The sequence below is a fragment of the Salvelinus alpinus genome, chromosome 16 (assembly GCF_045679555.1).
Source record: "Salvelinus alpinus chromosome 16, SLU_Salpinus.1, whole genome shotgun sequence".
NCBI classification, from domain to species: domain Eukaryota; kingdom Metazoa; phylum Chordata; class Actinopteri; order Salmoniformes; family Salmonidae; genus Salvelinus; species Salvelinus alpinus.
In genome coordinates, this window is record NC_092101.1 from 47,900,975 (window position 1) to 47,923,332 (window position 22,358).

Sequence of the window (22,358 nt, forward strand, 5' to 3'; positions counted from 1 at the left end):
CATAAATCTGTGTAAACAACAACATCACAAAAAACTGTGCCTGACATTATCCCCAACAAACCCTGTCCAGTCATACTTGGCTGCTCTCTCAAACCCTGTCCAGTCATACTTGGCTGCTCTCTCAAACCCTGTCCAGTCATGCTTGGCTGCTCTCTCAAACTCTGTCCAGTCATGCTTGGCTGCTCTCTCAAACCCTGTCCACTCATACTTGGCTGCTCTCTCAAACCCTGTCCACTCATACTTGGCTGCTCTCTCAAACCCTGTCCAGTCATACTTGGCTGCTCTCTCAAACCCTGTCCAGTCATGCTTGGCTGCTCTCTCAAACCCTGTCCATTCATGCTTGGCTGCTCTCTCAAACCCTGTCCAGTCATGCTTGGCTGCTCTCTCAAACCCTGTCCAGTCATGCTTGGCTGCTCTCTCAAACCCTGTCCAGTCATACTTGGCGGCTCTCTCAAACCCTGTCCAGTCATACTTGGCTGCTCTCTCAAACCCTGTCCAGTCATGCTTGGCTGCTCTCTCAAACCCTGTCCAGTCATGCTTGGCTGCTCTCTCAAACCCTGTCCACTCATACTTGGCTGCTCTCTCAAACCCTGTCCAGTCATACTTGGCTGCTCTCTCAAACCCTGTCCAGTCCTGCTTGGCTGCTCTCTCAAACCCTGTCCAGTCCTGCTTGGCTGCTCTCTCAAACCCTGTCCAGTCATGCTTGGCTGCTCTCTCAAACCCTGTCCAGTCATGCTTGGCTGCTCTCTCAAACCCTGTCCAGTCATACTTGGCTGCTCTCTCAAACCCTGTCCAGTCATGCTTGGCTGCTCTCTCAAACCCTGTCCAGTTATGCTTGGCTGCTCTCTCAAACCCTGTCCAGTCATGCTTGGCTGCTCTCTCAAACCCTGTCCAGTCATGCTTGGCTGCTCTCTCAAACCCTGTCCAGTCATGCTTGGCTGCTCTCTCAAACCCTGTCCAGTCATACTTGGCTGCTCTCTCAAACCCTGTCCAGTCATACTTGGCTGCTCTCTCAAACCCTGTCCAGTCATACTTGGCTGCTCTCTCAAACCCTGTCCAGTCATACTTGGCTGCTCTCTCAAACCCTGTCCAGTCATACTTGGCTGCTCTCTCAAACCCTGTCCAGTCATACTTGGCTGCTCTCTCAAACCCTGTCCAGTCATACTTGGCTGCTCTCTCAAACCCTGTCCAGTCATACTTGGCTGCTCTCTCATGGACAGGTTTGTGGCATCATGCTGGATCAACCTTAAATTTATGGATTTCATAACACAATGCAAACATGCATAAGAAGATGAAACATCTTGCTCTGAAAAGGGGATCTGGCAGAGACTAGCGGGATGAGCAGGGCTACTCAATGGACCCATTGTCATGTAAAATGTTTTTTTGTTGTTTTTTTTACATTTCAAACAGATTCTGCCCGACGACACCATTAAACCGCATCGCATAAATAGACGCTTGAAATTCGGTCAGAGACAAAGGTCTCTCGCTGGCCGCCAAAGAATGAAAGGGAGGGAGGAGATTAAGAATGCAAACTGTCGCCCCAATCTGGACGGTGGGGTGTGTGTCCGTGTGTGTGTGTCTTTCTGTTTGTGTGTGTGTGTGTGTGTGTGTGTGTGTTTAGCGCTTGTTGTGGCCTTCCTAAGAATGGGGGCAGTGAGCTGGAACTGACATGGTGGGGATATTCAGCTTCTCCACAACAAATATCGGCGTGTGTCTGCCGGCCTGAGACACACAGCTGGGGTAGCCTCGCCAGGCACAAAGGCCACAAATTAGTTCAGAATGGACTTCCACTCATTTCCCCTGGGTGCCTCACCCTCGCCCCTGCGTTCGAGACTGAGGGCCCCCACTGCGAGACGGCCAATCAAATGGACCCCTCTGCTAAACCTCTACACACTTCCTGTCTCTCTGAAACGGTCAGATAGGTCCAGTTTGAGCAATATCGCAACATTGTAATATTTCTATGGCGAATGTTTGCCCAATTGTAAGGGGTTGGGGGGGGGGGGGGGGGGGGTTCAGAGTTAGACCCAACAGGAAGGAAGACTGTCTGTTCATATCCTTTTGCACCAAATGTCTTGAAATATGTTTTATTGTCACATACACCGGATCACTGCAGGGAAATGTGTTTTATTGTCACATACACCGGATCACTGCAGGGAAATGTCTTTTATTGTCACATACACCGGATCACTGCAGGGAAATGTCTTTTATTGTCACATACACCGGATCACTGCAGGGAAATGTCTTTTATTCCAAAGTACTTGGTTGCAGGATTGTCTATGTTGTTCTATAATATACAAAAATATCATTGCAGGGCCATATTTTGACGCCAATGTTTGTCTGCTGAGCTGGCGCGTGAGCTAGATGTGGCTAGTAGTGTAGTCTGGCTGCAGAGCACACACAAGCCCCATTTATACCTGGCGCAAACATTCTCCCTGTGTCTGGATTATGTCCACTATCTGGTCGTGCCCACATTTTCAGACAATTGTAGACAATTAAAATATGCATTGTGAACTTATTTCGATCAGATGTTATAAGTGTAAACGGACAAGATCAGTACAGAGATCAGAACGAAGGACGCATGTTACCACCAGATATAAACGGGGCTAGAGAGAAGATAGGCGGTGCGTTGAACCACAGTCTCCAGTCTACTGTTACAAGACGCTCTGGGCTGAATTCCTAGGTGAGTCTGTGGTTGGAGTGTGAGTGGTATGTGTGTGTGTGTCGTGATTATAGAGGTGGCCTCAAGAACTTTGTTGGGGTCGCATAAGGATTCATAAGGTATGAAAACCATCCAAATGTCAGAGGTTTGTCTGTGGACCTCCTCTCCTCCGATCCTCTCAGTCTCTCTCTCTCCCCCTCTCCCTGTCTCTGTCTGCCTGTCTGTCTGTTCTTCCCCTCTGGCTGCTGTGGAGCTGGGTAAGTAAACATGAAGTAAACAGTGTCTGACTGAGACGGCCTAACCGCAGGAGCAGAGGAGCTGTCTCCAAACCTGCTTCATTTCAAGCCCATATCCACAATTTTTCAAGCCGCTGGAAGCACCATTGTCAAAGTAGGTACTAGGAGGCAGTGATGTAGTCAAGTAGGTACTAGGAGGCAGTGATGTAGTCAAGTAGGTACTAGGAGGCAGTGATGTAGTCAAGTCACTAAACCTTGTGTCCAGTCCCAAGTCCCCAGTGTTCAAGTCTGAGTCCTTTATAGTTGAATCCCAAGTCCCCAGTGTTCAAGTCTGAGTCCTTTATAGTTGAGTCCCAAGTCCCTAGTGTCCAAGTCTGAGTCCTATATACATACTCGAGTCACAAGTCCCTTTTGGGTGTCCCAAAAGTAGAGGTCCAACCATTTCTAAATTTCATAACAGTGTTGCACATCTGTACATCTCAATAGATAATACAGCTATCTAACATTTGCTGTTGTAGCTAGTATGTTGAATTATGTTAAAAGAGAGAGATTCACCACTGGTCCAGAGTCAGTCGAGTCACAAGTCATGAAAATTATGACTCAAGTCCGAGATAAGTCTAAATCCTGGACTCGACTACTACAACAATGTTAGTAGGTAGTTGAGAGACTGTAAGGTAAACGTAGGAAAATGTATAATGTTTTGGAAGGGACATTCCATTTAGATCCAGGGGTGTGGAAGTTAGGGTTGAGTCGGGGTGTGGACATGAAGTTAGGGTTAAGGTTAGGATTGAGTCGGGGTGTGGACATGAAGCTAGGGTTAAGGTTAGGATTGAGTCGGGGTGTGGACATGAAGCTAGGGTTAGGGTTGAGTCGGGGTGTGGACATGAAGTTAGGGTTAAGGTTAGGATTGAGTCGGGGTGTGGACATGAAGCTAGGGTTAGGGTTGAGTCGGGGTGTGGACATGAAGTTAGGGTTAAGGTTAGGATTGAGTCGGGGTGTGGACATGAAGTTAGGGTTAAGGTTAGGATTGAGTCGGGGTGTGGACATGAAGCTAGGGTTAGAGTTGAGTTGGGATGTGGACATGAAGCTAGGGTTAGGGTTAGGGTTGAGTCGGGGTGTGGACATGAAGCTAGGGTTAGAGTTGAGTTGGGATGTGGACATGAAGCTAGGGTTAGGGTTAGGGTTGAGTCGGGGTGTGGACATGAAGTTAGGGTTAGAGTTGAGTCGGGATGTGGACATGAAGCTAGGGTTTGGGTTAGGGTTGAGTCGGGGTGTGGACATGAGGTTAGGGTTAAGGTTAGGATTGAGTCGGGGTGTGGACATGAAGCTAGGGTTTGGGTTAGGGTTGAGTCGGGGTGTGGACATGAGGTTAGGGTTGAGTAGGGATGTGGACATGAACCTAGGGTTTGGGTTGAGTCGGGGTGTGGACATGAAGCTAGGGTTAGGGTTGAGTCGGGGTGTGGACATGAAGCTAGGGTTAAGGTTAGGGTTGAGTCAGGATGTGGACATGAAGCTAGTGTTAGGGTTGGGGTTGAGTCGGGGTGTGGACATGAAGTTAGGGTTAGAGTTGAGTCGGGGTGTGGACATGAAGCTAGGGTTTGGGTTAGGGTTGAGTCGGGGTGTGGACATGAGGTTAGGGTTAAGGTTAGGATTGAGTCGGGGTGTGGACATGAAGCTAGGGTTTGGGTTAGGGTTGAGTCGGGGTGTGGACATGAGGTTAGGGTTGAGTAGGGATGTGGACATGAACCTAGGGTTTGGGTTGAGTCGGGGTGTGGACATGAAGCTAGGGTTAGGGTTGAGTCGGGGTGTGGACATGAAGCTAGGGTTAAGGTTAGGGTTGAGTCAGGATGTGGACATGAAGCTAGTGTTAGGGTTGAGTAGGGATGTGGACATGAAGCTAGGGTCAGGGTTGGGGTTGAGTAGGGACGTGGACATGAAGCTAGGGTTTGGGTTGAGTAGGGATGTGGACATGAAGATGTGTGCAACAGTGGTCTCAACCTTATTCATATCGGTCTTGTTGTATATAAAAACGTTTACAAACCCTTTAAAGACATATGCAAAGTCAAGGCGAATCTGGGAGCACGGTTTCTTTACAGCAAAGGACTCTCTCTCCAAACAACCTGCACGGCTCACACATTTTTCTCACACTGTCTAAACAAAGGTAATGCTGTGTCATTCAAGCTTGACTCAGAGCAGTAAAAAAACGCAATCAAATCTGCATTAGAAACACACACACACACAGAGGGAGGTTTGTGTGTCTTCCTGGCGCTTCTTCAGGCTAGTTCAAACAGCCTCTGTCTTGGCCAGAGGAACTGGAGGGGGTTTTAAATCTGACTGCGCAGGCTACAGCCTGGGCTTCTGCTCAGAGGAACAGAGGAACAGGAGGAGTAATGTAGGAGAGTTGTGACAGGAAGGAGCTTTCAGGCCAAGCAACGTTTGGCAACGGTAATCGCTGTTTACACAATGGAGCAATTACTCAGTAAATTGCAGAGAAAAGAGAGGAAAAAGGGGGAGGAGAGAGAGAGAGAGTGAAAGGGTAGCTAGGCAAAGCCCTGCTGACAGACGTAGTAACAGGAAGTTTATTGTGTTGGTTCATGTCTTTGATGGAGCCGGCTCTGTGTTACAGTTTAATGGCCTCAGGTTTGGGCGTGGCTGGCTGGCTGCACTTTAAAACACACACCTTAACCCTGGTGCTCTCAAAGCAATTACTGTCAGTCAGTCCAGAAAACACAAACCCTCGTTATATTACTGGAATTTTCCTCCAGATTCACATTCCTCATCCCCGCCACAATAGGAACTTCATCATCAGAGAGCTGATGGAATATCTGCCTTGCAAATCCACCCAGTAAATACGTTTGTACACAAAGCCCCAGAATACATTCCTCAGAGAGTCTTCCCACCTCTATGTTCAGGTCGTTAACGTGAAAGAGAATGTGTTCTTACCAGATTAAATACATTTAAGAGTGATGTGACTGGGGGGTGAGTTTTGAGGTAGCGTCATTGATATGAACACTTGACATCACAAAGGGTTTCATGCTATTAACCAAATGGACTAGCATCGCAAACAGACATTCCAGGCAAGCTGGGCATATTTGGACTTATGCGTGTGGCACAAACTATTTTCCTTCCCGTTTGTCACAAAGTCACAGTAAAGCCTTTGTTTCGGGAAGCAGTGTGGGCTTTAATTGACATTTCCTCTGTGAGTTTCATTAATAAAACAGGGGAGGATTCCCAGTTGGGCTGAACAGGCTCAGAGGGAGGGCTCTACAGTCTCGCCCCAGGGCACAGCTGAGTACACAAAGCTTTGGCTCTCCAATAACAGGCACAGACCCCCAGAAAGGAACAGACCCCCAGAAAGGAACAGACCCCCAGAACGGAACAGACCCCCAGAAAGGCACAGACCCCCAGAAAGGAACAGACCCCCAGAAAGGAACAGACCCCCAGAAAGGAACAGACCCCCAGAAAGGAACAGACCCCCAGAAAGGAACAGCCCCAGAAAGGCACAGACCCCCAGAAAGGCACAGACCCCCAGAAAGGCACAGACCCCCAGAAAGGCACAGACCCCCAGTTGGCCAGTCAGACGACCAGCCAGCCAGCCAGTCAGACGGCCAGCCAGCCAGTCAAACGGCCAGTCAGCCAGCCAGTCAGCCAGCCAGTCTGTCAGCCGGCCAGTCAGTCAGTCAGCTAGCCAGTCAGTCAGCCAGTCAGATGGCCAAATCAGCCAGCCAGTCAGTCAGTCAGACAGCCAGTCAGCCAGCCAGCCAGTCAGTCAGTCAGCCAGTCAGCCGGCTAGCCAGTCAGTCAGTCAGTCAGCTAGCCAGTCGGCCAGTCAGACAGCCAGCCAGTCAGACAGCCAGTCAGACAGCCAGTCAGACTTCGTGCTCATCTGAACCAACACTCAGATCCAAAGTGACAGCCCCTGATGAATAATACAATAGAGAGACACAAGTGTTCCCATTCTGTCTGCATCTGTCCCTCTCTCTGGGGTAGAAGTGTGTCACCCTCCCTCATTCAGAACAGAGTTTAATGAAGCAGCAGACACATTAACAGGGGAGCCTCAGGACGCAGCCGCGCAGCGACTTTGTTAACGAACCTCGCATGGGTGTCTGACTCTGTGTGTGTGTGTGTGTGTGTGTGTGTTGTCTCTGGGAGCTCCAGCACAAAAAGGAAAAGAAAGACAGTTGTCATCTGATTGGTTGTCAGATGAAATACCCAGGAGCAGAGCGGATAATTAAAACAGAGGGAGGTGACTGTAAAGACTCCCCACTGAGGAGGAGAGGGAGGTGACTGTAAAGACTCCCCACTGAGGAGGAGAGGGAGGTGACTGTAAAGACTCCCCACTGAGGAGGAGAGGGAGGTGACTGTAAAGACTCCCCACTGAGGAGGAGAGGGGGGTGACTGTAAAGACTCCCCACTGAGGAGGAGAGGGAGGTGACTGTAAAGACTCCCCACTGAGGAGGAGAGGGAGGTGACTGTAAAGACTCCCCACTGAGGAGGAGAGGGAGGTGACTGTAAAGACTCCCCACTGAGGAGGAGAGGGGGGTGACTGTAAAGACTCCCCACTGAGGAGGACAGGGAGCAGGAGAGAGGAGAGGGGAGTGACTGTAAAGACTCCCCACTGAGGAGGAGAGAGATGAAGGGAGGAGGAGGAAAGAGGAGGAGGGGAGAGAGGAGGAGAGGGGGAATAAGAGAGGAGAGGGAGGAAGAGAGGGAGGAGGAGACGGAGGAGGAGAGGGGGAATAAGAGAGGGAGCTGGAGAGAGAGGAGGAGAGGGAATAAGAGAGGAGGAGAGAGAGGGGACAGGGAGGAGGAGAAGAGGGAGAATAAAAGAGGAGGAGGAGATGGAGGAGGAGAGGGAGAATAAGAGAAGACAGGGAGGAAGAGAGGAGGAGAGTACAACCCCAGACAGAACTCCAACCCCCTCAGTGTGCTGTAGAGTACACCCCCAGACAGAACTCCAACCCCCTCAGTGTGCTGTAGAGTACACCCCCAGACAGAACTCCAACCCCCTCAGTGTGCTGTAGAGTACACCCCCAGACAGAACTCCAACCCCCTCAGTGTGCTGTAGAGTACACCCCCAGACAGAACTCCAACCCCCTCAGTGTGCTGTAGAGTACACCCCCAGACAGAACTCCAACCCCCTCAGTGTGCTGTAGAGTACACCCCCAGACAGAACTCCAACCCCCTCAGTGTGCTGTAGAGTACACCCCCAGACAGAACTCCAACCCCCTCAGTGTGCTGTAGAGTACACCCCCAGACAGAACTCCAACCCCCTCAGTGTGCTGTAGAGTACACCCCCAGACAGAACTCCAACCCCCTCAGTGTGCTGTAGAGTACACCCCCAGACAGAACTCCAACCCCCTCAGTGTGCTGTAGAGTACACCCCCAGACAGAACTCCAACCCCCTCAGTGTGCTGTAGAGTACAACCCCAGACAGAACTCCAACCCCCTCAGTGTGCTGTAGAGTACACCCCCAGACAGAACTCCAACCCCCTCAGTGTGCTGTAGAGTACACCCCCAGACAGAACTCCAACCCCCTCAGTGTGCTGTAGAGTACACCCCCAGACAGAACTCCAACCCCCTCAGTGTGCTGTAGAGTACACCCCCAGACAGAACTCCAACCCCCTCAGTGTGCTGTAGAGTACACCCCCAGACAGAACTCCAACCCCCTCAGTGTGCTGTAGAGTACACCCCCAGACAGAACTCCAACCCCCTCAGTGTGCTGTAGAGTACACCCCCAGACAGAACTCCAACCCCCTCAGTGTGCTGTAGAGTACACCCCCAGACAGAACTCCAACCCCCTCAGTGTGCTGTAGAGTACACCCCCAGACAGAACTCCAACCCCCTCAGTGTGCTGTAGAGTACACCCCCAGACAGAACTCCAACCCCCTCAGTGTGCTGTAGAGTACACCCCCAGACAGAACTCCAACCCCCTCAGTGTGCTGTAGAGTACACCCCAAGACAGAACTCCAACCCCCTCAGTGTGCTGTAGAGTACACCCCCAGACAGAACTCCAACCCCCTCAGTGTGCTGTAGAGTACACCCCCAGACAGAACTCCAACCCCCTCAGTGTGCTGTAGAGTACACCCCCAGACAGAACTCCAACCCCCTCAGTGTGCTGTAGAGTACACCCCCAGACAGAACTCCAACCCCCTCAGTGTGCTGTAGAGTACACCCCCAGACAGAACTCCAACCCCCTCAGTGTGCTGTAGAGTACACCCCCAGACAGAACTCCAACCCCCTCAGTGTGCTGTAGAGTACACCCCCAGACAGAACTCCAACCCCCTCAGTGTGCTGTAGAGTACACCCCCAGACAGAACTCCAACCCCCTCAGTGTGCTGTAGAGTACACCCCCAGACAGAACTCCAACCCCCTCAGTGTGCTGTAGAGTACACCCCCAGACAGAATCACATACACATACTTGCTGTTTCTGTCTGCCACTCTCAGTGCTGCTTCTGTCTGCCACTCTCAGTGCTGCTTCTGTCTGCCTCTCTCAGTGCTGTTTCTGTCTGCCTCTCTCAGTGCTGTTTCTGTCTGCCACTCTCAGTGCTGTTTCTGTCTGCCACTCTCAGTGCTGTTTCTGTCTGCCACTCTCAGTGCTGTTTCTGTCTGCCACTCTCAGTGCTGTTTCTGTCTGCCACTCTCAGTGCTGTTTCTGTCTGCCTCTCTCAGTGCTGTTTCTGTCTGCCACTCTCAGTGCTGTTTCTGTCTGCCACTCTCAGTGCTGTTTCTGTCTGCCTCTCTCAGTGCTGTTTCTGTCTGCCTCTCTCAGTGCTGTTTCTGTCTGCCTCTCTCAGTGCTGTTTGTCTGCCTCTCTCAGTGCTGCTTCTGTCTGCCTCTCTCAGTGCTGTTTCTGTCTGCCTCTCTCAGTGCTGTTTCTGTCTGCCACTCTCAGTGCTGTTTCTGTCTGCCACTCTCAGTGCTGTTTCTGTCTGCCACTCTCAGTGCTGTTTCTGTCTGCCTCTCTCAGTGCTGTTTCTGTCTGCCTCTCTCAGTGCTGTTTCTGTCTGCCTCTCTCAGTGCTGTTTCTGTCTGCCTCTCTCAGTGCTGCTTCTGTCTGCCTCTCTCAGTGCTGTTTCTGTCTGCCTCTCTCAGTGCTGTTTCTGTCTGCCACTCTCAGTGCTGCTTCTGTCTGCCTCTCTCAGTGCTGCTTCTGTCTGCCTCTCTCAGTGCTGTTTCTGTCTGCCTCTCTCAGTGCTGTTTCTGTCTGCCTCTCTCAGTGCTGTTTCTGTCTGCCACTCTCAGTGCTGTTTCTGTCTGCCACTCTCAGTGCTGTTTCTGTCTGCCACTCTCAGTGCTGTTTCTGTCTGCCACTCTCAGTGCTGTTTCTGTCTGCCACTCTCAGTGCTGTTTCTGTCTGCCACTCTCAGTGCTGTTTCTGTCTGCCACTCTCAGTGCTGTTTCTGTCTGCCACTCTCAGTGCTGTTTCTGTCTGCCACTCTCAGTGCTGCTTCTGTCTGCCTCTCTCAGTGCTGCTTCTGTCTGCCTCTCTCAGTGCTGTTTCTGTCTGCCTCTCTCAGTGCTGTTTCTGTCTGCCACTCTCAGTGCTGTTTCTGTCTGCCATTCTCAGTGCTGCTTCTGTCTGCCTCTCTCAGTGCTGCTTCTGTCTGCCTCTCTGTGCTGCTTCTGTCTGCCTCTCTCAGTGCTGCTTCTGTCTGCCTCTCTCAGTGCTGTTTCTGTCTGCCACTCTCAGTGCTGTTTCTGTCTGCCACTCTCAGTGCTGCTTCTGTCTGCCTCTCTCAGTGCTGCTTCTGTCTGCCTCTCTCAGTGCTGTTTCTGTCTGCCACTCTGTGCTGTTTCTGTCTGCCTCTCTCAGTGCTGCTTCTGTCTGCCTCTCTCAGTGCTGTTTCTGTCTGCCTCTCTCAGTGCTGTTTCTGTCTGCCACTCTCAGTGCTGTTTCTGTCTGCCACTCTCAGTGCTGTTTCTGTCTGCCACTCTCAGTGCTGTTTCTGTCTGCCACTCTCAGTGCTGTTTCTGTCTGCCACTCTCAGTGCTGTTTCTGTCTGCCACTCTCAGTGCTGTTTCTGTCTGCCTCTCTCAGTGCTGTTTCTGTCTGCCTCTCTCAGTGCTGTTTCTGTCTGCCTCTCTCAGTGCTGCTTCTGTCTGCCACTCTCAGTGCTGTTTCTGCCTGCCTCTCTCAGTGCTGCTTCTGCCTGCCTCTCTCAGTGCTGCTTCTGTCTGCCTCTCTCAGTGCTGTTTCTGTCTGCCTCTCTCAGTGCTGTTTCTGTCTGCCACTCTCAGTGCTGTTTCTGTCTGCCACTCTCAGTGCTGTTTCTGTCTGCCACTCTCAGTGCTGTTTCTGTCTGCCACTCTCAGTGCTGTTTCTGTCTGCCACTCTCAGTGCTGCTTCTGTCTGCCACTCTCAGTGCTGCTTCTGTCTGCCACTCTCAGTGCTGTTTCTGTCTGCCACTCTCAGTGCTGTTTCTGTCTGCCACTCTCAGTGCTGTTTCTATCTGCCACTCTCAGTGCTGCTTCTGTCTGCCACTCTCAGTGCTGTTTCTGTCTGCCACTCTCAGTGCTGTTTCTGTCTGCCACTCTCAGTGCTGCTTCTGCCTGCCTTTCTCAGTGCTGCTTCTGCCTGCCTCTCTCAGTGCTGTTTCTGTCTGCCTCTCTCAGTGCTGCTTCTGTCTGCCACTCTCAGTTCTGCTTCTGCCTGCCACTCTCAGTGCTGTTTCTGTCTGCCACTCTCAGTGCTGTTTCTGTCTGCCACTCTCAGTGCTGTTTCTGTCTGCCACTCTCAGTGCTGTTTGTCTGCCACTCTCAGTGCTGTTTCTGTCTGCCACTCTCAGTGCTGTTTCTGTCTGCCACTCTCAGTGCTGTTTCTGTCTGCCACTCTCAGTGCTGCTTCTGTCTGCCACTCTCAGTGCTGTTTCTGTCTGCCACTCTCAGTGCTGTTTCTGTCTGCCACTCTCAGTGCTGTTTCTGTCTGCCACTCTCAGTGCTGCTTCTGCCTGCCTTTCTCAGTGCTGTTTCTGTCTGCCTCTCTCAGTGCTGCTTCTGTCTGCCTCTCTCAGTGCTGCTTCTGTCTGCCACTCTGTGCTGCTTCTGCCTGCCACTCTCAGTGCTGTTTCTGTCTGCCACTCTCAGTGCTGTTTGTCTGCCACTCTCAGTGCTGTTTGTCTGCCACTCTCAGTGCTGTTTCTGTCTGCCACTCTCAGTGCTGTTTCTGTCTGCCACTCTCAGTGCTGCTTCTGTCTGCCACTCTCAGTGCTGCTTCTGTCTGCCACTCTCAGTGCTGTTTCTGTCTGCCACTCTCAGTGCTGTTTCTGTCTGCCACTCTCAGTGCTGTTTCTGTCTGCCACTCTCAGTGCTGTTTGTCTGCCACTCTCAGTGCTGTTTCTGTCTGCCACTCTCAGTGCTGTTTCTGTCTGCCACTCTCAGTGCTGTTTCTGTCTGCCACTCTGTGCTGCTTCTGTCTGCCACTCTCAGTGCTGTTTCTGTCTGCCACTCTCAGTGCTGTTTCTGTCTGCCACTCTCAGTGCTGTTTCTGTCTGCCACTCTCAGTGCTGCTTCTGCCTGCCTTTCTCAGTGCTGTTTCTGTCTGCCTCTCTCAGTGCTGCTTCTGTCTGCCTCTCTCAGTGCTGCTTCTGTCTGCCACTCTGTGCTGCTTCTGCCTGCCACTCTCAGTGCTGTTTCTGTCTGCCACTCTCAGTGCTGTTTGTCTGCCACTCTCAGTGCTGTTTGTCTGCCACTCTCAGTGCTGTTTCTGTCTGCCACTCTCAGTGCTGTTTCTGTCTGCCACTCTCAGTGCTGCTTCTGTCTGCCACTCTCAGTGCTGCTTCTGTCTGCCACTCTCAGTGCTGTTTCTGTCTGCCACTCTCAGTGCTGTTTCTGTCTGCCACTCTCAGTGCTGTTTCTGTCTGCCACTCTCAGTGCTGTTTCTGTCTGCCACTCTCAGTGCTGTTTCTGTCTGCCACTCTCAGTGCTGTTTCTGTCTGCCACTCTGTGCTGTTTCTGTCTGCCACTCTCAGTGCTGTTTCTGTCTGCCACTCTCAGTGCTGCTTCTGTCTGCCACTCTCAGTGCTGTTTCTGTCTGCCACTCTCAGTGCTGTTTCTGTCTGCCACTCTCAGTGCTGTTTCTGTCTGCCACTCTCAGTGCTGTTTCTGTCTGCCACTCTCAGTGCTGCTTCTGCCTGCCTCTCTGTATCTCCCCCTTCCTCCCTCCCTTCCTGCCTCCCTCCCTCCTTCACCCTCCTGTTTCTATTGCAGCCAGAGGCCTTGAGGTTCTTTGGCTGTGGTTGGCAGGGCACAACAGCCATTACTGTAGGAGGTTGGCTGGCTGTGTCTGGGCGACTGTTCTGCTCCAGCTCCTAACTCATTGAGTGGTTTGGTGTCTAAGGGCCCCCTGTGGTGCAGGGCTGCCCGTGTTCAGCTTCTGCAAGATACCGTTACTCACGCCCCAGTTTGCCCATTTGGAGGGCTGTTTTGCAGTCTGTTTAGCTTTCTTGAAAGGCTTGCGCTCCAACTGACAGATGAGCCAATGTTACGCACAAGAGGTCTCTGGGACGGCGCTGCGCATGCAGACAGTCATTGTTTTCCATGCTGACTGAAGCATATACAATGCATTTGGAAAGTATTCAGACCCCTTGACTTTTTCCACATTTTGTTACGTTACAGCCTTCTGTATCTACGGACGCAACCCAGTCGTTCGTTCTAAATGCTCCATTGCCACACTGACTGGCAACGTACTCATCTCTATAAACCTTCCTGTCTGTCTCTCTGACATTTGCAACATTGTTTCAATATTCAACTCCAGCTGTCCCGTAGTAATGAACGTGTCGGGAGGAGACAGACAGGCAGGAAGCTTTTCTCAGCCATTCTAAATCATGAATCAGCATGATTTTTTAATGGATATATATATATATATACAAAGAACGACCAATAGAAAAGAGGTCAAATGAAACGAAGTGCAGCTAGTTTGCAGTCTTTCCAGCTTCATTTTGAAGTGATCGTGTTAGCTGTGTTGTTGGACAAAAGTCCCAGGCAAAATCGTGCATCATTAGCTCATTGTCATGGATGCATCCAAATAAATGTCACAAGAAAACAGCTTAAACAAACGCAAATCCAGCTACTTTACTGTTATTCTGGCTGCACTGTGACTGTAAGTTAGCTGTAGTTGGCTATATATAAATCTCCACTGTTGAAAACTAAATGTCAGTCTAAAAGAAATGTGAGATAATGTCTAGATGCTTTTTTTTTATAGTGGAGATCAAGTTTATAAATTGCCTGGCTGGGCTGATGAGACAGTGGATTGCGTAGTCAGATGGAACAGAGTAAAAAAGGCATTTTAACGTCATAGCCTGTGTCATTTAGCCTGTGGTAACTTGTGGAATAGACACTGACTGGAATGCGGATTTAACCAATCAGCATTCAGGATTAGACGTTGTATAACTGGATAATAAAGCATGTGTAGTATAATAAAACACTATGTGCAACACCTGTTCTCTTCTTGTGGTTCTTTGTAGATCAGTTGGTAGAGCATGGTGCTTGTGACACCAGCGTAGTGGGTTCAAATCCCGGGACCACCCTTATGTAAAATGTATGCACGCATGACTGTATAAATTGCTTTGGATATATTATACAGTACTACTCTCTCTGCCCCAAAACAGGCTTATCAGAAAATGACAGCATTGTCCAATGGATAGTGGAACTAGGAGCTCTATTCAGTCTGCTAAACTGAAGCGTTAGACATTTAAAGGTAATTTCCGATTGAGCCGACATAATGCAGTGTTCGCAATCAATGAATGCAGTTTCTACTAAAAGCAGGAAACATTCCCTTTAAATTTCAATCATTCAATCATTGAATAGAGCCCTAGATTAACAAGTCAACAACTTGGCCTGCAGCTGAGTGCAGAGCGGTGTATGCCAATGTACACAGTGAGTAAGTCAGCAAACCTTGTTTGAATACTTCCATTTTCAGATGGATTTAGGCTAAGTGCCCCATCTATTGGAATACACCTGATCTGATGGGTCATTTGACATCTATTGTGGAGATCTTCTCATGCTTTTTCTGCACTTCCCATTGTGCAACATGATCAGCCATCAGGTGAGCCGGTTTCAGGAACAATGCATCACAAGCCTTGTTTTAGTCCTGGAATAGTAGTGGTGGTATGTGCTCCTTGTTAGTTGACCTCTCATACAGTAGAGCAGTAAAACATATTTAGAATTATAGTAGTAACTAGGGAAACGTACTGTTTAGTCAGAACACAAGAGTTTACAGTCCCCCTAATAAAGAACTTCAAAGTAAAAAAAGGACAGAAAGTTATCTTTCCTGGAACCTGCAGCAAAGTTATGTAACCTACTCAGCATGTACAGGACAGGACTGTTAAAGAGAACCCTATTCAGCATGTACAGGACAGGACTGGTAAAGAGAACCTACTCAGCATGTACAGGACAGGACTGTTAAAGAGAACCCTACTCAGCATGTACAGGACAGGACTGTTAAAGAGAACCCTACTCAGCATGTACAGGACAGGACTGTTAAAGAGAACCCTACTCAGCATGTACAGGACAGGACTGTTAAAGAGAACCCTACTCAGCATGTACAGGACAGGACTGTTAAAGAGAACCCTACTCAGCATGTACAGGACAGGACTGTTAAAGAGAACCCTACTCAGCATGTACAGGACAGGACTGTTAAAGAGAACCCTACTCAGCATGTACAGGACAGGACTGTTAAAGAGAACCGTATTCAGTCTGTACAGGACAGGACTGTTAAAGAGAACCGTATTCAGCCTGTACAGGACAGGACTGTTAAAGAGAACCGTATTCAGCATGTACAGGACAGGACTGTTAAAGAGAACCGTATTCAGTCTGTACAAGACAGGACTGTTAAAGAGAACCGTATTCAGTCTGTACAGGACAGGACTGTTAAAGAGAACCGTATTCAGTCTGTACAGGACAGGACTGTTAAAGAGAACCGTATTCAGTCTGTACAGGACAGGACTGTTAAAGAGAACCGTATTCAGTCTGTACAGGACAGGACTGTTAAAGAGAACCGTATTCAGCATGTACAGGACAGGACTGTTAAAGAGAACCGTATTCAGCCTGTACAGGACAGGACTGTTAAAGAGAACCGTATTCAGCATGTACAGGACAGGACTGTTAAAGAGAACCGTATTCAGTCTGTACAAGACAGGACTGTTAAAGAGAACCGTATTCAGTCTGTACAGGACAGGACTGTTAAAGAGAACCGTATTCAGCATGTACAGGACAGGACTGTTAAAGAGAACCGTATTCAGTCTGTACAAGACAGGACTGTTAAAGAGAACCGTATTCAGTCTGTACAGGACAGGACTGTTAAAGAGAACCGTATTCAGTCTGTACAGGACAGGACTGTTAAAGAGAACCGTATTCAGTCTGTACAGGACAGGACTGTTAAAGAGAACCTTATTCAGCATGTACAGGACAGGACTGTTAAAGAGAACCGTATTCAGCATGTACAGGACAGGACTGTTAAAGAGAACCGTATTCAGCATGTACAGGACAGGACTGTTAAAGAGAACCGTATTCAGCATGTACAGGACAGGACTGTTAAAGAGAACCGTATTCAGCATGTACAGGACAGGACTGTTAAAGAGAACCTTATTCAGCATGTACAGGACAGGACTGTTAAAGAGAACCGTATTCAGCATGTACAGGACAGGACTGTTAAAGAGAACCGTATTCAGTCTGTACAAGACAGGACTGTTAAAGAGAACCGTATTCAGTCTGTACAAGACAGGACTGTTAAAGAGAACCGTATTCAGTCTGTACAGGACAGGACTGTTAAAGAGAACCGTATTCAGTCTGTACAGGACAGGACTGTTAAAGAGAACCTTATTCAGCATGTACAGGACAGGACTGTTAAAGAGAACCGTATTCAGCATGTACAGGACAGGACTGTTAAAGAGAACCGTATTCAGCATGTACAGGACAGGACTGTTAAAGAGAACCGTATTCAGCATGTACAGGACAGGACTGTTAAAGAGAACCGTATTCAGCATGTACAGGACAGGACTGTTAAAGAGAACCTTATTCAGCATGTACAGGACAGGACTGTTAAAGAGAACCGTATTCAGCATGTACAGGACAGGACTGTTAAAGAGAACCGTATTCAGCATGTACAGGACAGGACTGTTAAAGAGAACCGTATTCAGCATGTACAGGACAGGACTGTTAAAGAGAACCGTATTCAGCATGTACAGGACAGGACTGTTAAAGAGAACCGTATTCAGCATGTACAGGACAGGACTGTTAAAGAGAACCGTATTCAGCATGTACAGGACAGGACTGGTAAAGAGAACCTTATTCAGCATGTACAGGACAGGACTGTTAAAGAGAACCGTATTCAGCATGTACAGGACAGGACTGGTAAAGAGAACCTTATTCAGCATGTACAGGACAGGACTGTTAAAGAGAACCGTATTCAGTCTGTACAAGACAGGACTGTTAAAGAGAACCGTATTCAGCATGTACAGGACAGGACTGTTAAAGAGAACCTTATTCAGCATGTACAGGACAGGACTGTTAAAGAGAACCGTATTCAGCATGTACAGGACAGGACTGTTAAAGAGAACCTTATTCAGCATGTACAGGACAGGACTGGTAAAGAGAACCTTATTCAGCATGTACAGGACAGGACTGTTAAAGAGAACCGTATTCAGTCTGTACAAGACAGGACTGTTAAAGAGAACCGTATTCAGCATGTACAGGACAGGACTGTTAAAGAGAACCTTATTCAGCATGTACAGGACAGGACTGTTAAAGAGAACCGTATTCAGCATGTACAGGACAGGACTGTTAAAGAGAACCGTATTCAGTCTGTACAAGACAGGACTGTTAAAGAGAACCGTATTCAGCATGTACAGGACAGGACTGTTAAAGAGAACCTTATTCAGCATGTACAGGACAGGACTGTTAAAGAGAACCGTATTCAGCATGTACAGGACAGGACTGTTAAAGAGAACCTTATTCAGTCTGTACAAGACAGGACTGTTAAAGAGAACCGTATTCAGCATGTACAGGACAGGACTGTTAAAGAGAACCTTATTCAGTCTGTACAAGACAGGACTGTTAAAGAGAACCGTATTCAGTCTGTACAAGACAGGACTGTTAAAGAGAACCTTATTCAGTCTGTACAAGACAGGACTGTTAAAGAGAACCGTATTCAGTCTGTACAGGACAGGACTGTTAAAGAGAACCTTATTCAGTCTGTACAAGACAGGACTGTTAAAGAGAACCGTATTCAGTCTGTACAAGACAGGACTGTTAAAGAGAACCGTATTCAGTCTGTACAAGACAGGACTGTTAAAGAGAACCGTATTCAGTCTGTACAGGACAGGACTGTTAAAGAGAACCGTATTCAGTCTGTACAACACAGGACTGTTAAAGAGAACCTTATTCAGTCTGTACAAGACAGGACTGTTAAAGAGAACCGTATTCAGTCTGTACAAGACAGGACTGTTAAAGAGAACCGTATTCAGCATGTACAGGACAGGACTGTTAAAGAGAACCTTATTCAGTCTGTACAAGACAGGACTGTTAAAGAGAACCGTATTCAGTCTGTACAGGACAGGACTGTTAAAGAGAACCGTATTCAGTCTGTACAACACAGGACTGTTAAAGAGAACCTTATTCAGTCTGTACAAGACAGGACTGTTAAAGAGAACCGTATTCAGTCTGTACAAGACAGGACTGTTAAAGAGAACCGTATTCAGTCTGTACAAGACAGGACTGTTAAAGAGAACCGTATTCAGTCTGTACAAGACAGGACTGTTAAAGAGAACCGTATTCAGTCTGTACAAGACACGACTGTTAAAGAGAACCGTATTCAGCCTGTACAAGACAGGACTGTTAAAGAGAACCGTATTCAGCCTGTACAAGACAGGACTGTTAAAGAGAACCGTATTCAGTCTGTACAGGACAGGACTGTTAAAGAGAACCGTATTCCCAGAGTACAGGACAGTTAAATATAACCATATTTCCCCTAAGTAGGACTAGATTTCTTGCTAGACTAACTGATCAATCTAAACTTGTAGTTACAGTGCATTCAGAAAGTATTCGGACCCCTTGACTTTTTCCACATTGTTATATTACAGCCTTACTTGTTACCGGATATAATTATCTGCTCAGCTGGCTGAGTGGCTAACGTTAGCTAGGCTAGGGGTTCGGGTTAAGAGTTAGGTTAAAGGTTAAAGGTTAGGGAATGGATTAGCTAACATGCTAAGTAGTAGCAAAGTAGAAGGTAGTTGCAACGTTGGAAATTAGCTAAAACGCTAAAGTTGTCCATGATGAGATTCGAACACACAACCTTTGAGTTGCTAGACGTTTGTGTTATACTCCCAACCAACCAACCACCCTTTCTTTTTTGCCTTAAGTAACCTTCTGTCTCATGTAACCATACCAAACGTAACATATACTGTACTAATTTGAGTGTCCCGGATTTATGTTTACTATGTTACATCTTGTCTATGACCAGGCTGGAGATGGTCAGCATTGTCTTTCAACAAGTTTCTTTGTGTCGCCCAGAAGCGACGTCATCACACCACAGGCCTCTTAGACCATGAGCAGGGTAACACAGTGTTTACCCAAACGGTTGCCTATTGAGAGAGAAAGGGGAGCGAGCTGCAGTTCTTCTCCACAAGCCAGAGAAGATAAAAGAACAGCAGAAGGACCAGGTGTCCTGCAGAGACGTAACAGCACAACCACAACACCTGAAAACAGCCCTTTGTCTGCAGCAGCACTACAAAATGAGGAAGAGCAAACATTCTGCCAACAGGTTTCCCACTGTTCTCTTCTGGTTTTTCATTCAGCCAATAACATCGTAGAATGCCATGACAGCCACTCGTAAGATTCTAGATCACGTGTCAAAATCATTCCAAGCGTTGATTATTTGAATCAGCTGTGTAGTGCTAAGGCAAAAAACAACTCAATGTTGACCCCCTTGGGGTCGCGAGCACCGAGTTTGGGAAACGCTACACTAGACCCTCCATAGAACGAGTTTGGGAAACGCTACCCTAGACCCTCCATGGAACGAGTTTGGGAAACGTTACCCTAGACCCTCCATGGAACGAGTTTGGGAAACGTTACACTAGACCCTCCATAGAACGAGTTTGGGAAACGTTACACTAGACCCTCCATGGACCGAGTTTGGGAAACGTTACACTAGACCCTCCATGGAACGAGTTTGACACCCCTAGTCTAGACCATGTATTTTCATGGAAGCTTTAATGAATGTAGTGGCCTGGGCATTACAGTAAACAAAACGTGCCCTACTGTAAATTATGTTAAAACTTCCAGGATATTTAGGAAACGAGAATAAAAAATAAAAAAACATATCCTTTGAAATAACACACAAAATTAAAATGTACAAATCACATTAAACAACCAGTTAGCTAGTTACCATCCCAGTTGAAAGTTAAGTTAATCATGCTGGGAAATATGAGATGATAAATGTAGTGTTCATGTGAACCCAGTAAGTAATCCATACGTAATAAACACGTAACAATCCCTAGCAAATAAAACAAATCCACACATTGTTTGAAAAACATTTATTCCTAAAAAGCTGATTTCTCTAAGGCAGCAGTTTCATGCGTCTTTAGGCCTCTACATCTGACGGTGAATAAAATACAAAAATCATCCTCGCTGTGTGCTGCTACAAACGATTTTTAAATAAGATATTAGACTGAAAGTGTTAGATAAAAGTTAGAACCAACCACACATTACTAAGCATTATTAAGGACATTCATTTCCCCTTCAAGTATGCTACTATCCAAAGTGACTGGTGGTAATTGGCAGTACACAACATGATCTTGGTTCTTTATACATTAAGGATCATCACACTTCTTCTAGATAACCTTTCAGTTAGGCAATATTGATAACATTGAGGGGGTATTCCAACACACACACACGGCTCTCTTGTTTTAGTAAGACATGAGCGATTCAGATTCCACTAGTCCAGTAGAGCTAGAGGAAATGTAAGACTTTAGAAATGGGGATATCTTTAAAAACATGGATCTTTGACGAATCATCTCTCAGACCAGTGACATCACTCACATCTTTAAAAACATGGATCTTTGATGAATCTTCAAATCAATGATTCTCCATCACGTCATCTCCAAAAATAACCTTTTTCATATCAGTTTGAATAGGACACCATAAAGCATTAGGTCAAATATGAAAATGTCTTTGGTTAACCAGGTTGAAATGAAATTAAATAAATTAGTCGCCAACTACTGCTACACAATGTCGGTGTTATAACGGCAAATAAATGATTAGAGTACCAGTTGTTTACAGAACAACAATATAAAATGCAACATGTAAAGTGTCGGTCCCATGTTTCAGGAGCTGAAATAAAAGATCCCAGAATTATTCCATACGCACAAATATCTTATTTTGGGCAAAAATTTGTTTACGTCCCTGTTAGTGAGCCCTTCTCCTTAGCCAAGATAATCCATCCACCTGACTGGTGTAGCATATCAAGAAGCTGATTAAAACGGCATGATCATTACAAAAAGGTACACCTTGTGCTGGGGACAATAAAAAGGACACATAAATGTGCAGTTCTGTTACACAACAGAATGCCACAGATGTCTCAAGTTTTGAGGGAGCGCACAATTGGTATGCTAACTGCAGGAATGTCCACCAGAGCTGTTGCCAGAGAATTGAATGTTAATTTCTCTACCATAAGCCTCCAACATCATTTTAGAGAATTTGGCATCAAGTCTAACCGGCCTCATAACCACAGACCACGTGTAACCAAGCCAGCTCAGGACCTCCACATCCGGCTTCTTCACCTGCGGGATCGTCTGAGACCAGACACCCGGACAGCTGATGGAGTATTTCTGTCTGTTATAAAGCCCTTTTGTTGTTGTAAAAACTACATTCTGATTGGCTGTGCCTGGCTCCCCAGTGGGTGGGCCTACGCCCTCCCAGGCCCACCCATGGCTGCACCCCTGCCCAGTCATGTGAAATCCATAGATTAGGGCCTAAAGAAAAGGGTATTTCATTGCACTGATTTCCTTATTTGAACTGTAACTCAGTACAATCGATGAAATTGTTACATGTTGCGTTTATATTTTTATTCAGTATAAAATAAGAGCCAACTTTGCCTTCATCGAAAAAAAATACAGGTTAAGAAATAAAACTTCTGTACCACAAAACTGAATTATAGCTTATTATTTTCTTGTGGAGTTACGAAATGTCACCGGAATCAGAATGAGGCCGGTGGTCCAGTAGCTAAGCTAACATGTTGCTAACTCCGAGCACCAGGACTATCCATCACCATACTCATGTATACTCAATGGCTGTCCATGCAGAGAATATACAGGTAACTGCCCAAATCAAGAAAATACCAACATGAAGTGCCTTAATAAGGCGTTGGGCCCGCCAACGAGCCACGCTTTAGCACACAGCGGTCCCGTTCTGTGAGCTTGTGTGGCCTACCACTTCGCGGCTGAGCCGTTGTTGCTCCTAGACGTTTC

At 47.6% G+C, this 22,358-nt stretch overlaps 1 protein-coding gene across 1 annotated transcript; it reads left to right on the plus strand.

The window, feature by feature from the left end:
- Nucleotides 1-1,779: 1,779 nt before the first annotated feature.
- LOC139540631 (trichohyalin-like) lies at nucleotides 1,780-18,845 on the plus strand. Its single transcript, XM_071344440.1, has 3 exons — nucleotides 1,780-1,848; nucleotides 6,218-6,538; nucleotides 15,327-18,845. Exons 1-3 carry the CDS (start codon nucleotides 1,780-1,782, stop codon nucleotides 18,843-18,845), a joined length of 3,909 nt encoding a protein of 1,302 aa, XP_071200541.1.
- Nucleotides 18,846-22,358: the final 3,513 nt, after the last annotated feature.